The sequence below is a fragment of the Coregonus clupeaformis genome, chromosome 23 (genome assembly GCF_020615455.1).
Source record: "Coregonus clupeaformis isolate EN_2021a chromosome 23, ASM2061545v1, whole genome shotgun sequence".
Taxonomy (NCBI): Eukaryota; Metazoa; Chordata; class Actinopteri; order Salmoniformes; family Salmonidae; genus Coregonus; species Coregonus clupeaformis.
In genome coordinates, this window is record NC_059214.1 from 13257188 (window position 1) to 13273049 (window position 15862).

General features: G+C 41.7%; 1 protein-coding gene across 4 annotated transcripts in view; it reads left to right on the top strand.

Annotated features, from left to right (window-relative positions):
• The window catches only part of LOC121536629 (leucine-rich repeat flightless-interacting protein 2), a 107133-nt gene that overhangs the window by 49594 nt on the left and 41677 nt on the right, over nt 1-15862 (top strand). For 2 of the 4 annotated variants that reach the window (XM_041844034.2, XM_041844038.2), the window contains exons 5-6: nt 939-983; nt 2499-2549. In XM_041844034.2, coding sequence (XP_041699968.2) covers nt 939-983; nt 2499-2549 — 96 coding nt within the window. The remainder of the gene's footprint in view (nt 1-938; nt 984-2498; nt 2550-15862) is intronic. The other 2 variants (XM_041844035.2, XM_041844037.2) reach the window with 1 other exon arrangement.

The window sequence follows — 15862 nt, forward strand, 5'->3', positions numbered from 1 at the left end:
GCCAGAGGCAGTGGTTTAATGTCAATGTTGTTAGAGTTGTTAGCCACAGGGCATAGCTGAGATTTAACAATGGGCTTTCCTCTTAAACCTATATGGCATTTGCTTTTTGTCTTTATCCGAGAGGCTTTTGTGTGCAATATACCTTTTAGCTTAGAAATTCTAGAGCGGATTGTTGATTTTATAAGGCCGCACATCTAATGATAATCCACTTGTTCAGAAAATGTATGTGCATGTTGAATGGGTTTGGATCTGCATGTCCTATCCCTTTCGTGTGGACTGCATGGGTTTTGATTATCCTGTTGTACTGCCAAGCGATGATTATTCTTGTACAGTTTTCCTGGAAGGTTTAGATCCACCAGACTGGACATTGTGTGACGTGTCTCCCTCGTCATATTGTGGTTTTAAAAGACAAATACCAAAATGATGTGAAGGTATTGGATATCAATACAAAGTAACCAACCACAGCATGTAGGAGGGATGAGAGCTGCAGTTGCAGCAGAGAAGCTAATCGCTGTGTGTGTGTGTGACCGTGTTTACAGCTTGAGTGGTTGGGTGACGTGATTACTATCCATGGCCATAGTGATGTGTTGAACTGCATGCATGGCTGCCTAGGGAATGGATGCGGTGCACTTGACCATTGAGAATGGTTCACTTTCAAAGGTTAGCAGGAAATTGCCCTTCACTTTCAATTCTCCTCAGTTTAATAGCCACAGTGAGTTGAATTAGAAAAAAGTGAGCATACGTGCTAGAAGTCCTCCTTTGGAATAATTGTGTGTGTTTTTGCATGTAAGTGTGCTCTTGTGAGTTTAAATGTGGGTTCTTGCTGAAACCCCTCTCTGACATGCCTATATGAACATCTAGGTTCACCTCCATCCTCCCCTCGTCATTTGACCCTTGACATCTCTACCTCTGTCCTCTTTTTCTTTTCATTCCTCCAGGAGGACAGTGAGAGGTACTCTCGCCCCTCACAGAGACATACCTTGGTGTGTATTCTTCTCCCCCTCTCCCTTTAAACCTTCCCCTCTCCATCATCTGAAAAAAAGCAGCTTTCATTTCTTTGAACCGTTACTGGAAACCTTAAGAACTCGGGTGCTGGAGAGTCACAATGTCGGCAGGCTTTTGTTGCAGTCAGACACTGATCCACTTGAGTCAAATGATGATCTTAGTATCCTATCAGTCAATACACTCCAATAGTGTTCCAAAATCCAATCCATACTAGCATACTATTTAGTATGGGTCGATCGCCAATACATCGCCTTATATCATGTGGTAGGCTTGTTGGGATGTATGTCAAGTCATTCATGTCATTCAGTGTGGCCCACTCTGACTCCACTGCCCTGGGCCATTGAGCTGTGTGCTCAGGCACATAATCTGGGCTGGACAGCCAGTCGGGGAGCAGAGAGAAAGAGGTCAAAGGTCACAGTCAAGTCATTTACAGACCGAGGCGAGAAATCATATATCATTTCTGCAGTGTTTCAATCACCAGGGTTGGGGTCAATTCCATTTCAATTCAGGAAGTAAACTGAAATTCCAATCTTATTGTGTTTAAAAAAATGAATTGGAATTTCAGTTTACTACTTTAATTGACTGTTTACATTTACATTTTAGTCATTCAGCAGACACTCTTATCCAGAGCGACTTACAGTTAGTGAGTGCATGCATTTTTCTTTCATACTGGCCCCCCGTGGGAATCGAACCCACAACCCTGGCGTTGCAAGCGCCATGCTCTACCAACTGAGCTACACGGGGCCAGTTCATCAACAAAATATTAATTTGATTCATCAGCGATTAACAGCAACTGTTGATGCGCAATAACCCAGATTACCTGGTCTTCATTTCAACCCTCCTATGAATTCTAGTAGTGTTTGATCAAGAGTTAGAGTATGCCCCAAATGGCACCCTATTCCCTATGGCCCCTGGTCAGAAGTAGTGCACTATATTAGGCCAGGGAATAGGGTGTCATTTGGGAAGCAACACTAGTGTGTGATGTCCTCCCTACTACCACTTGTAGAACAGCCAAGTGCGTCGTTAGATGCTTTTTTGCCCTCTCGCGTCACTTTATACACAGAAGATCTCCGCTAAACATAGAATCACATGGTTTATCCGTCTCTCTGTGACCACCGATAAATTCAGAACAAAGTTGACTACAAATACAAAGTTGCAAATGTCTTTGCAATTGATGCAAACAAGCGACGTATAAAATGATGCTTCAAATGAAAACCGAGATAACTGCATTAAAATATAAACAGTAGGCTATAGTTCTATTTCAATCAAATTTAAATATGTTTCATGTTCAATCAATTGAGTTCTATTTTGCTACTTGTAGACTACAGTCTGTAATTTGTCTCAATATATTTCTTGATGTGTAGCCTAACATGTGCCCAATGATGTTCCAAATCTAACCACATGCCAATATTAAACATTTTCTTCCAAATACAGATGATGTACTGGAAAATAAAACAAACTACTTATTTCTCCCTTGTTTGTTTCCCACACAGATCTCAGACGATGATGAGCAGATGTCGGTGGGCAGCCGAGGCAGTGTGAGGGTCAGTATCACTCAAACGCCGCCATCTTTATTTTCAAACCAATTGCACAAACTCTAACCCTGTTAGTTAAGAGACTTGAGGTAGAAATTTACCCTAACCTCAGATCCAGGATCAGATTTTGTAGATCAACATCCTAACTGTAACCATTAGGACAGTACAAAAAACATCTGACCCTGGACCAGGGGCAATTTCTATTAACTTGCGTAAAGAGGTACGCATGAGTGTTTCCATAGCTGCTCACAAGGGGGTTACAAGTACAACCATCACTTGGTACTTAAACCCTTGGTGACGATGCTCTTATGTCATTGAGCAATCGGATCTTGATGCAATAGGGGCCTACGGAGGAGTGGTAAGAGCTAACCCTTGCATGCCATAATGGTCCTTTTGTCTGTAACATAGTTTTTACCATTTAAACTCTATTCAGAGCAAGGCAAAGATGGAGTACTAATACATGACAGTCTTCTTAGGAGAAAATGAAGTATACCAGAATCAGGCACCAATCATGCCCCGGTAGTTTTTGCTCTAAGTGACAGCAAAATAGCTTTACAGGAAAACCTACAAATTGTTTGGTTGGCTCATTATTTACATTGTTAACTCAAACTTTCCATCAGTTTGATTTAACTGCTGACGTGATAGTTACTAACAATGTGTTTAATATGTGTTTGGAAGATTGGATAGGTGTGCATTGCAGTGTTGGGTTTGTGTGTCTGTGTGTGTCACAAACATTTGCATGGAGGACTAATTGTGTTGTTCAGACATAATGGTGTGTTTCTCAATGGAGAAAGTTGGCACGGCTGTGTGATGACACAAAGGCTGACTAATTTACATTTGTGTTCTAAAGTTGAGTTGCATGTTCTATTACCATTTACCGTCTGAACTACTAATGATTGCCCCGCTGAGCCATGTTTTTTAGTTTTTTTGTGTGTGTAATTTTACCCCCTTTTTCTCCCCAATTTCGTGATATCCAATTAGGATCTTGTCTCATCGCTGCAACTCCCCAACGTGTTCGGGGGAGGTCATGGCCGGTTGTGACACAGCCTGGGATCTAACCCCAGGCTGTAGTGACACCGCAACACTGTGATGCAGTGCCTTAGACCCCTGCACCACTCGGGAGGCCCCTGAGCCATGTGTTTCGATGCTTATTAACTAAACAAGCACTTGTCTTAGGTCATTTTCACACATAGTTTCTTAGCTATAATTTGAATTAGAGTTTGATTATTTGTGACATTGTATTTTTTTTTCATTTGTTCTGGTGGGTTTAACATTGCCAAATGTCAAACAAACTAAAATGCCTAAACAAAACAAGTAATTTGTTTATTGGAGAATAATTATCACGTTAAATCCATCTATGATTATCAAGAAGCATAACTTGTGCGTCCCAAACGTCAGATGACTTTCGCTTTGGTCTTCCAACAACATGCGGGAGGAAACAGCGCAATAGCTGCTCAAACTGTGATGTGAATAGCCTATATTCAGAAGCCCAGATCCCCGGTATAGCCCCAGTCTCCCCTAATCTGCATCGGATGTGCTCATAAATGTGCTGCTACTAAAAGAATGTTTGAGGTATCAAGTTATGGTATTGCGTGCATTTCATCAAACGCTCACAGTCAACCAATAATACTGCGCGCCTCTGAATATTTTCCTGTGTTTGGTCTGGACTGCGTTCTCACCTGCAGCGAACCGCACATTTTACATTTTAGTCATTTAGCAGACGCTCTTATCCAGAGCGACTTACAGTTAGTGAGTGCATACAGTGAGGGAAAAAAAGTATTTGGTCCCCCACTGACAAAGACATGATCAGTCTATAATTTTAATGGTAGATTTATTTGAACAGTGAGAGACAGAATAACAACAACAAAATCCAGAAAAACGCATGTCAAAAATGTTATAAATTGATTTGCATTTTTATGAGGGAAATAAGTATTTGACCCCTCTGCAAAACATGACTTAGTACTTGGTGGCAAAACCCTTGTTGGCAATCACAGAGGTCAGACGTTTCTTGTAGTTGGCCACCAGGTTTGCACACATCTCAGGAGGGATTTTGTCCCACTCCTCTTTGCAGATAATCTCCAAGTCATTAAGGTTTCGAGCCTGACGTTTGGCAACTCGAAAATTCAGCTCCCTCCACAGATTTTCTATGGGATTAAGGTCTGGAGATTAAGGTCTGGGTGCTTCTTCTTGAGCCACTCCTTTGTTGCCTTGGCCGTGTGTTTTGGGTCATTGTCATGCTGGAATACCCATCCACGACCCATTTTCAATGCCCTGGCTGAGGGAAGGAGGTTCTCACCCAAGATTTGACGGTAAATGTCCATCGTCCCTTTGATGCAGTGAAGTTGTCCTGTCCCCTTAGCAGAAAAACACCCCCAAAGCATATTGTTTCCACCTCCATGTTTGACGGTGGGGATGGTGTTCTTGGGGTCATAGGCAGCATTCCTCCTCCTCCAAACACGGCGAGTTGAGTTGATGCCAAAGAGCTCGATTTTGGTCTCATCTGACCACATCACTTTCACCCAGTTCACCTCTGAATCATTCAGATGTTCATTGGCAAACTTCAGACGGGCATGTATATGTGTTTTCTTGAGCAGGGGGACCTTGCGTACACTGCAGGATTTCAGTCCTTCATGGCGTAGTGTGTTACCAATTGTTTTCTTGGTGACTATGGTCCCAGCTGCCTTGAGATCATTGACAAGATCCTCCTGTGTAGTTCTGGGCTGATTCCTCACCGTTCTCATGATCATTGCAACTCCACGAGGTGAGATCTTGCATGGAGCCCCAGGCCGAGGGAGATTGACAGTTATTTTGTGTTTCTTCCATTTGCGAATAATCGCACCAACTGTTGTCACCTTCTCACCAAGCTGCTTGGCGATGGTCTTGTAGCCCATTCCAGCCTTGTGTAGGTCTACAATCTTGTCCCTGACATCCTTGGAGAGCTCTTTGGTCTTGGCCATGGTGGAGAGTTTGGAATCTGATTGATTGATTGCTTCTGTGGACAGGTGTTTTATACAGGCAACAAGCTGAGATTAGGAGCACTCCCTTTAAGAGTGTGCTCCTAATCTCAGCTCGTTACCTGTATAAAAGACACCTGGGAGCCAGAAATCTTTCTGATAGAGAGGGGGTCAAATTTGTATTTCCCTAATTAAAATGCAAATCAATTTATAACATTCTTGACATGCGTTTTTCTGGATTTTTTTGTTGTTATTCTGTCTCTCGCTGTTCAAATAAACCTACCATTAAAATTATAGACTGATCATTTCTTTGTCAGTGGGCAAACGTACAAAATCAGCAGGGGATCAAATACTTTTTTTCCTTCACTGTACATTTTCATACTGGCCCCCCGTGGGAAACGAACCCATAACCCTGGCGTTGCAAGCGCCATGCTCTGCCAACTGAGCTACACGGTACGAATGGAATTGGACCGAGACCACCCTTTTTGAGCGAACCAGGTGCTTTGTTTTGTGCGCTACAGAGAGCAGATAGAGTATTCACACCAGTCCAAACGAATGGAACTAAGGGGGAAACGCACCAGAGTTCGGAAGAACGCTCCAAACCAATTTGTTGGGAAAGCGTCCTTACAGTAGATGTTTACTTAATCACAATTATGTTTGTACACTTGTTTACATGGATATTTAATAAAACCTATTTGAAACAAGCCATTACACTTTGTTATTATCATGGCTTTTCATTATTATTATTCATGTTATTACTTATAAATATTAATCAACAAATTAAGAAATGCCAGGTTGGAGAGGATCTGACACATTTTCATATTGGCACAACATTAAAGAGTCAAAATAAAGATATATGCCTACCTTGTCCTTGTCTGTTGGCTTTTTTGCATATATATTTTTAATACAGATCCTATTTTGACGCACAAAACCAGCCTAAGCTACTGAAAATAGGCATTTTACTAGATTAAATCATGACATCAGCGTTTTATTCTTGTTAAAGAGATGGAGTCCAGACAGGCTAATTTAGGAAACGTTCTGATTGGACATATAGGCCTATAGAGAGAATCAGCGAACTCACACACACACCCCCCAGTAAAAGCACCCATCAAGCAAAGCCACCAGCTTATGTCAGACACGAGCAAATGTTTATCCTTTCCTTAAAACCTATTTTTTTAAAACAGGCCTACCGTAGACTTTCAGAACGTAGGATATAAGCTAATGAATTGACAAGGAAAGTATGAAGGGGACAGCTATGCTATAGTATGAAGATGAAATTGTCAATCATTAAAATAGGAACTATTATAATTTCAATGGGTGTAGGAAAAAAAACGGACTGTGTTGATTTACTGTGTGAGGTGAAGAAAAGATTACTTAAAAGTCCAGCTGGGCACTTTCCTACATTTGACATTTGCGAGAAGCAGGCCAGTACTTCTATGTGTGCTCAGGCGCGCGCACTGTCAACATTAACAGGACAGAGAAACCAGACACATGCTCATTGCTCACATGGAGCGCGTAAATTATAGTATGAAATAAACCAAAACTTGTTTCTCACAAGTGTAGCAGGTTGTGAACTCTACAAACAACGTTTCCACTCCGAGAATGAGAACGGTAAATTACTGTAATTGATACATGCATTAACACAATTAATGTAACCAAATGACAGGGATTAATGGGAAATTGCCTGTTTTACAAATGGCAGGCTACCACATGGGCATTCATAAAAGTGCATTGCGGCCGACACATTTACATTTACGTCATTTAGCAGACGCTCTTATCCAGCGCGATTTACAGGAGCAATTAGGGTTAAGTGCCTTGCTCAAGGGCACATCGACAGATTTTTCTTGTCTTGTCCTGCTGAAAAGTGAATTCCTTTCCTAGTGTCTGCTATAAAGCAGACTGAAGCAGGTTTTCCTCTAGGATTTTGCCTGTGCTTAGCTCCATCCCGTTTCTTTTTATCCTGAAAAACTCCCCAGTCTTGGGCGATGTCAAGCATACCCATACCATGATGCAGCCACCACCATGCTTGAAAATAAGGAGGTAGTTACTCAGTGATGTGTTGCGTTGGATTTGCCCCAAACATAAGGCTTTGCATTTAGGCCAAAAAGGTTATTCCTTTGTTGTGTTTTTTTGCAGTATTACTTTAGTGCCTTGTTGCATGTTTTGGAATATTCTGTATATTTGTATTCTTGTTTTTACTCTGAGATTTAGGTCATTATTGTGGAGTAACTACAATGTTGTTGATCCATCCTCAGTTTTCTCTTTTCATGGCCATTGAAATCAGTAGCTGTTTTAAAATCACCAATGGCCTCATGGTGACATCCCTGAGCAGTTTCCTTCATGTCCTGCAGTTTAGAAGGACAACTGTATCTGTGGTCTAAGGCACTGCATCGCAGTGCTAGCTGTGCCACTAGAGATCCTGGTTCGAATCCAGGCTCTGTCATAGCCGGCCGTGACCGGGAGACCCATGGGGCGGCGCGCAATTGGCCCAGCGTCGTCCAGGGTAGGGGAGGCAGGGCCGGCAGGGAGGGAGCTCAGTTGATAGAGCATGGCGTTTGCAACGCCAGGGTTGTGGGTTCGATTCCCACAGGGGGTATGAAAAATAATAATAATGTAAGTCGCTCTGGATAAGAGCGTCTGCTAAATGACGTAAATGTAAATGTAATAATTAATAACATAACCATTTTAAATGAGAAATTCAATGTCTGATTTGTTATTGTTACCATCTACCAATGACTGCCCTTCTTGTAGTTAAATCTATGCTTGAAATCCAATACTTGACTAAGGGACCTTACATATGTAGTATGTATGGGGGACAGAGGAAAGGGGTAGTCAATAAAAAATCATTTATTTATAAGTCCATGTAATTGTATTTTTTGTTAAGCCACATTTTTATTCTGAACTAATTTAGGCTTAAACAAAAGGGGTGAATACTATCACAACTGTTTTAGTTATTAGATTTTTATGAATTTAACATTTTTAGAATTTTCTTTTCACTTTGACATTATAAACTATTTTGTGTAGATCAATGCAAAAAAAATTAACTAAATCAATTTCAATCCCACTTTGTCACGCAACAAAATGTGAAAAAATCCTTAAAATGCCCACTGTATAGGGAATATAATGCCATTTGGGATTCAGACACCGACTCAGCACTATTTTAAGCACTGTTGTCTGAATCGTCATAGAGAATTATTTTATGGTGAGTAATCATGGAAAATATTGTAGTGCTAAAGTTCTGGAGCGAAGTTGATATGTTGAGTGAGACATAATTCCATAAAGGGAGACTCAAATTGTTAAAACCAAAAAAGGGATAGGTCTAAGCCTAGTTGCGTCAGTTTGGGATTTTCTTGGCTTTTGCACCTGTTTGCTTGTTTGACCCAAATCAATCATAAAGTAACATATGGCTAACATATTGATCAGTTGTTTGGTGATGATGGGAATCAATGAGGCGATTGCAAGGTTTCTTCCTCCGATCTTGCCTTGTTGCACATGTGTTTTTGTATTCGTTCTGTGACATCTGGTACAGTATGTCAGTAATTAGTGGGGGTGGCATGAGGGTAGCGAACAGCCTGATGGCTTTCCCCATTGGCGGAGAGAGCTCCTGACACACACCTTTACCCTCCTGTCCTCTCTTCCTCTCCTCCATCCCCCTCTGCCAGGGCTCCTCCTCCCTTTCACGGGAGAAGGACAAGAAGTCAAAGAAAAAAACACAAACACAAAGATCGTGATGTATGTAAAAATGATCGAGGTATTCTTGCTCATTTGCGTGTCTTCTGTCCCTTACAAAGCAACAGTTATGACGATGGGTACAGTGCTATATACAGTCGGGTTAGTAGTGTCTTCAACCTATAGTACCTGGCTAGTCTCCAGCAGGGTAAATGGATGGATGCCAATGGGTAAAAGTGGACATGTTTAATGTTGACTTCAATTGGAACAAGTTAAATGGTCAGAAATGTGTGTGTTAAGTGCGTACGTTTTGTAAGGGAATTTCAGGATAGTGGGGTTTCCATGCCACACAATTCCATACTGTTTGTTTCTGTATTCCTTATTTCATCAATCCACTGTTTTTAAATTGACAATAAAAGGTCATTCTTGACCACATTGAACTATTCAAAGATACTTTCTTGTAGTTTCTTGACTGTTCCTTTTGTTCAAATTTGGATTCAGTGAGGGAAGTTATGGTTATGATTTCGCAGACAGAAGGGTGCAATGTTGCATGGTGTGCTCACTGTGCTGTAGTTAGGTGCCCTGCAGTTCATTAGGCTCTCTCTGTCTCTCCTCTTCACCCACTCTCAAAGCTTCAGACTCAGTGATGAGAGCACAAGCAGAGTCTCTCGCTCCTCCAGACTAGACCTGCAGCTGGTGGGTTCCCTCTCTCCCTCTTTCATAATTCTGGTAATACAGCCTTAATTTATTCTGCCAATAAAGAACCATTTGAATTTAAATGAATTGATCTGAAGATGGTTAACTCCACATCTTCCGCTTTGTAAGGAAATTAATTGTGACAGAAATGTGGTCTGTTTGATAGCAATGTTTTCTTAAATGTTGTTATAGAGTTGTAGACACCAGGGTTTATTTCTCTCTCTCCTCTCCTCACCCACTCTCAGAGCTCCAGACTAACTGATGAGAGCATTAGCAGGGTTTCTCACTCCTCCAGACTAGACCTGCAGCCGGTGGGTGTCGTGTGAATGACTGTGCATTAATACTTTGGTGTTTCCTACAGATGCTGGATCTCACTTCTGACCCCAATTGTATTGTGCGATGTGTGCATCTTACTTCATGCTCACTCCTTCCTCTTCTTCTCTCTTTCTCCGCATGGCTTGTCCATTAACCGTCGAGTGATATCTGCAAGTCTGACTCCTCTCACCCAGTGTGTTTTTCTTCCAGTTAATCTGGGTGATTTTTGTTCTTCACTTGTGTTGCTTTAACACTCTCTTTAGAGTAGCCACCTTTAGCTTTAAATAGATATGTTCTCTTGTTCAGCATTTATGCCAAATTCATTTATGCCAGAAGTGTTTGACATGAGTTTGACTTGGCATGACTCGGCATGGTTTCATTCATAATTCTTACAACTTCAGAAAGAAACTGTAAACTATGTGAATGTGAAGTTACGGCTGCAGAAATAATGGAAATGGACATACAGTATAGCTCAGTATTTGAATTATTTATTTTATATTTATTTTATACAGTCAATGGTGTCAATCATTTCGTACCCCACTGTATATCATGATGTTGACTAGGAGCATGTTTCCTCATACTTTTGTAGTATTGTTGTGTGGAGTTCCCCTGAATGGGATTGTCATTGGCCAGTTAACTTTTCAACAAAACACATTTGGATGTAGGTTTCTTAGTAATTTCTGTTTCCTCTCTCTTGCTGTGTTGCTTGTTATCTTTCAATCCCACCCCATCTTTCTCTCATTCTAGGCATCCTATGCTTCCTCTGACCTTTACAGCAAAAATGGTCTGTCCTCTCCTAGACAACAGCAATTTTCAGGTCTCTCCAGAGATGTTCGATCGCGTTCAAGTCCGGGCTCTGGCTGGGCCACTCAAGGACATTGAGACTTGTCCCGAAGCCACTCCTGTGTTATCTTGGCTGTGTGCATAGGGTTGTTGTCCAGTTGGAAGGTGAACCTTCGCCCCCAATCTTAGGTCCTGAGCGCTCTGGAGCAGGTTTTCATCAAGTATCTCTCTGTACTTTGCTCCATTCATCCTTCCCTCAATCCTGACTAGTCTATCAGTATCAAAGAGTTCAATCTTGGTTTCATCAGACCAGAGAATCTTATTTCTCATGGTCTGAGAGTCTTTAGGTGCCTTTTGGCAAACTCCAAGCGGGCTGTCATGTGCCTTTTACTGAGGAGTGGCTTCCGTCTGGCCACTGTACCATAAAGGCCTGATTGGTGGAATGCTGCAGGTGGTGGTTGTCCTTCTGGAAGGTTCTTCCATCTCCACAGAGGAACTCTGCAGCTCTGTCAAAGTGACCATCGGGTTCTTGGTCACCTCCCTGACCAAGGCCCTTCTCCCCCGATTGCTCAGTTTAGCCAGGCGGCCAGCTCTAGGAAGAGTCTTGGTGGTTCCAAACTTCTTCCATTTAAGAATGATGGAGGCCACTGTGTTCTTCGGGACCTTCAATGCAGACATTTTTTGGTACCCTTCCCCAGATCTGTGCCTCAGCGCAATCCTGTCTCGGCGCATCTACGGACAATTCCTTCGACTTCATGGCTTGGTTTTTGCTCTGACATGCACTGTCAACTGTGGGACCTTATGTAGACAGGTGTGTGCCTTTCCAAATCATGTCCAATCAATTGAATTTACCACAGGTGGACTCCAATCAAGTTGTAGAAACATCTCAAGGATGATCAATGCACTATATATGCCACCTGTAACACAGACTTTGCCTACGGTCACCTAAATACTTTATTTTCATCACGAGATCTTCTTGAAAATAAGCCACTCTGTGGTAAACAAGAAGTTCTGATTGTACTTACTGTATAGTAGCAATCACTTCACTTTTGGCTGTTCCTATTTTACTGGAGAAGTAACTGCGCTGGAGAAGCCCGGCTAGGATTATGTCACTGTGCCGTGTGGACTAGCAAGCATGACTCTGAGAGCACTGCCTCAAAAAATGTAATATTGTTGTGTGTGTGTGTGTGTGTGTTTAACATCCGATCCCACAGCTGCAGGGCTCTTTATATGAGGACAGCCTGTACAGTGGGTCTCGAAGGGTAAACGGCTCCAGTTCTCGTGTAAGACTCCCATTTGGGCAATTCCATGGTAACAGAATTGTGCCGAGACTAAAATGTATGCCAAACTAAAAACATTGATTTCAAAGTTTAACAAACCATACAACTCTAAGGACTACGTTGAACAATTTACACTGAACATTTCACAAAACACATTTACTGGAAGAACTTTGCAAATGCAAAGTTTGGTAACAGAATTTAGGTAATAACTCCCTCTGTCTACACTAAGTGAAGTGGATTTACACCCGTTAACGGAATTGTGGTAACGGAATTTCATCATGGGTCCCTGATCTGTACTACACAGAAATACATAATTATGGATATGAATGTCATTCTCTTCATGGTGATGTGTCTTAAGTAGGTACACAAAGGTATAAATATGTAATGTTCCCCTTTGCATATTTGGGTATTATTCTACACACTAGCTATTATTTTAATGAGCTCTGCCCCCAAACAAGACCAAATTTGGTTGGACCGGACCAAAGCTGAACCAATCATAGACTTCTATGTTTCACAAGTTTGGACATCAAAGTACAGTACTGTACAGCTACAGAAGAGTAGAGTACATTATAGTGTACTTAACTAGTGTGCTCTACTGTGTACTGTACTGAACTCTACTGTACCTAACTATACTCTACTTTTCTTTGATGTGCTGTACTCTACTGTACTGTGCTCTCCAAACTTGTGAACCCAACTGTGGTTTGTGACTACTATGATTTCCCATTGTAGCCAATTCCATAGCATAAATTCAATTTAGATTTTTGAGTTTTAATCACTTAATAATTGTTTTCAGTAAAAACACTAACTAATTGATAGGTCTACCTTTACTTGTTACTTCTATGAACTTTCATTATCCTCTCTCCTCATGAGGGAGAGAAATTTAAAAATATCTTAAAGATATGTTGGTTTTTGGTAATGGAATTTCAAGGCAATGTTTCTTAAACGTACAGAAGGCAGAAAAAGTTATCCATTAGTTGTGATGTAATTGAATAACCGTGATGTAATTGAATAACCGACGGTTATGGATGAACACCGTCATGAAAATAAAATGACAGTCCGTTTAAATAGGGCTACATTATTTTTTATAATTTTTTATTAACTTTATTTTCATATAGATAAACTTTACCGTACGGCCCATCATTGGGGCTAAGCTTCCTGCCATCCAGGACCTCTATACCAGGCAGTGTCAGAGGAAAGCCCTAAAAATTGTCAAAGACTCCAGCCACCCTAGTCAGACTGTTCTATCTGCTACCGTACGGCAAGCGGTACCGGAGCACCAAGTCTAGGTCCAAAAGGCTTCTTAACATCTTCTACCCCCAAGCCATAAGACTCCTGAACAGTTCATCAAATGGCTACCCAGACTATTTGCATTGTCCCCTCACCCCACCCCCTCTTTTACGCTGCTGCCACTCTCTGTTTATTATCTATGCATAGTCACTTTAACTCTACCTACATGTACATATTACCTCGACTAACCTGTGCTCCTGCACATGGACTCTTTACCGGTAACCCCTGTATATAGCCTCGCTACTGTTATTTTACTGCTGTTTTTTATTGATGTATTTTTTACTTAACACCTATTTTTCTTAAAATTGCATTGTTGGTTAAGGGCTTCTACACCTGTTTTATTCGGCACATGTGACAAATAAAATTTGATTTGATTTGAAGTGGACAATGCGCCAGTCCTCTCCAACCTGGCATGGTATAATTTGATAAGGAATATTTTCTTAATTTATAGACAAATCAACGCTGATCAGGCCCGGTCCTGGCCGATATGCTGCCCTAAGCGAGACAAAAAAAATTGCCGCCCTCCTATCCCTGCAATGGAGAATAGTAGCCTAGGCCAGGGTTTCCCAAACATTATTTCTCTCATTACCGCATCCTCTCTGTGAAGAACAAATGCCAATGCCACTGTCATTGAATGACCGCAGCAGCAGGGTTTGTGACGTTATGCATGCACGTGTGACATGTGTGTGCGTTCTTGTGTGCTTGCACATTGATGATGGTGTGTGTGCCATCCCCAGCCTTCAGAGTACAGTAGTTATCGTGGCACCAGCTCCAGGGCATTCTCCAAGGCCATCTCAGACCGTGCCAGCCCAGTGGTGAGCACCCCTCCTCAGTCACACTGTCCAACCATTGAACCTTATAAGAGTGACATGGCCATTTAACAAGCATAATCACAGACTTGACTTCTTTTACAGTGGACTAGTCATATTGTCTTAAGAGTTCAAGTAAACCTTCATAGTTGTACTTCATGTTTTTTATTCATGGTGATATAAGACTTGATATAAAGATTTGAATGGTTTACGCATTGGTTTCTGTCATTTAAAATGCATATCTGCTAAAGTCTTTGTCCATTGCAATTCAATTATGTCTATGACGTTGACAATTGGCTCCTGATTTGCTTGTTCAGTCCATAAGCAATTAATTGAGAATTGGAAGGGCAACAGCAATCAATTGAGGCAATCTTTCACAATAACCACCATCATCTCAAAGGGCTTCGGTTAATTTGTTAGTGATGATTGGCAAAGCATTACAGGATGATGCTGCGTCATGCCAAAATACATCTCAGAGATTGCCCTGTGCCTTTGGGATTGTGTTTTGTTCGACACAACAGGGATAATAGTAGATAAATAGATAACTGGCATCTTTCAGATGGAGATTATAATTGTTACAGAGAAAGTGATGTCTGCGACCCAGTTCAGCCTTTTGCTGGAACTTATATTTGTGTAGAGAGGTTGCCCAGAAAAGCCACTAGTTTGAATTGTCAACTCGGGGCAAATATTTTATTAACCAGTGGCAAGACTATGAAGACTAGTTGACGTCTGGTACACTGGGACATCCTACCTTTACATATCATCAAACTTTTTAAATTCTTTATTTACAGGAATCCATTTGCATGTGGGCTACTGTGTATACTGTCTGGGATGCTCATTGCTCTATACAGCTGTAGGTGAATCCTTGTTCCTAGAGTCAGTTTGACACAGATTCTCAGCTTAGCCATTATTGTGTGTTCATTCATACATGTGTTTTGGTTGGAAAGGGGCAATGTACATGAGTATTAGGGCTATATAGAGAGCTCTGTGTTTATGCGTGTGTGAGAAAGATTTAGAGAGTGACCTCTCTGAAATATACCTTGTCCCATTGCGCCCTCTGGTGGGCCACTAGGATGATGACCGCAGCTCTGTGGCCAGCTTCCTGCGCAGCACGGCCACCGGCAGTAGCCTGCCCAGAGACCTGGGTCACATGACAACCCCGATTTAACCGATGTGAGTGGGGCGCCACTGCCAGGGCATGGCAGCGTGGTCTCAACTCACACAGAGAGACTGGCTGCTTTCGTGTGGAGTTGGAGGGTAGACTTAAAGAGACTTGGATTCAGCCTGGATTGTGCTGTCAACTACCTACTGTATGGTCACTGTCACGCCTGGAAGATGGGGAAGAGGAGACTAACCTTAGAAAGTACTTTTAGAACTGATGAGATGTCATCAACACTGGCACTAGTTAATCAAAAAAGATAAATTGCTATTCTATAGAATTCAGTTGGATGGTGTGTTGTAGATTAAACAAAAGAGTGTTGTAGAATGGGACAAATGGGACTAACAACAGTATGGTGTGTGTCGTGGGC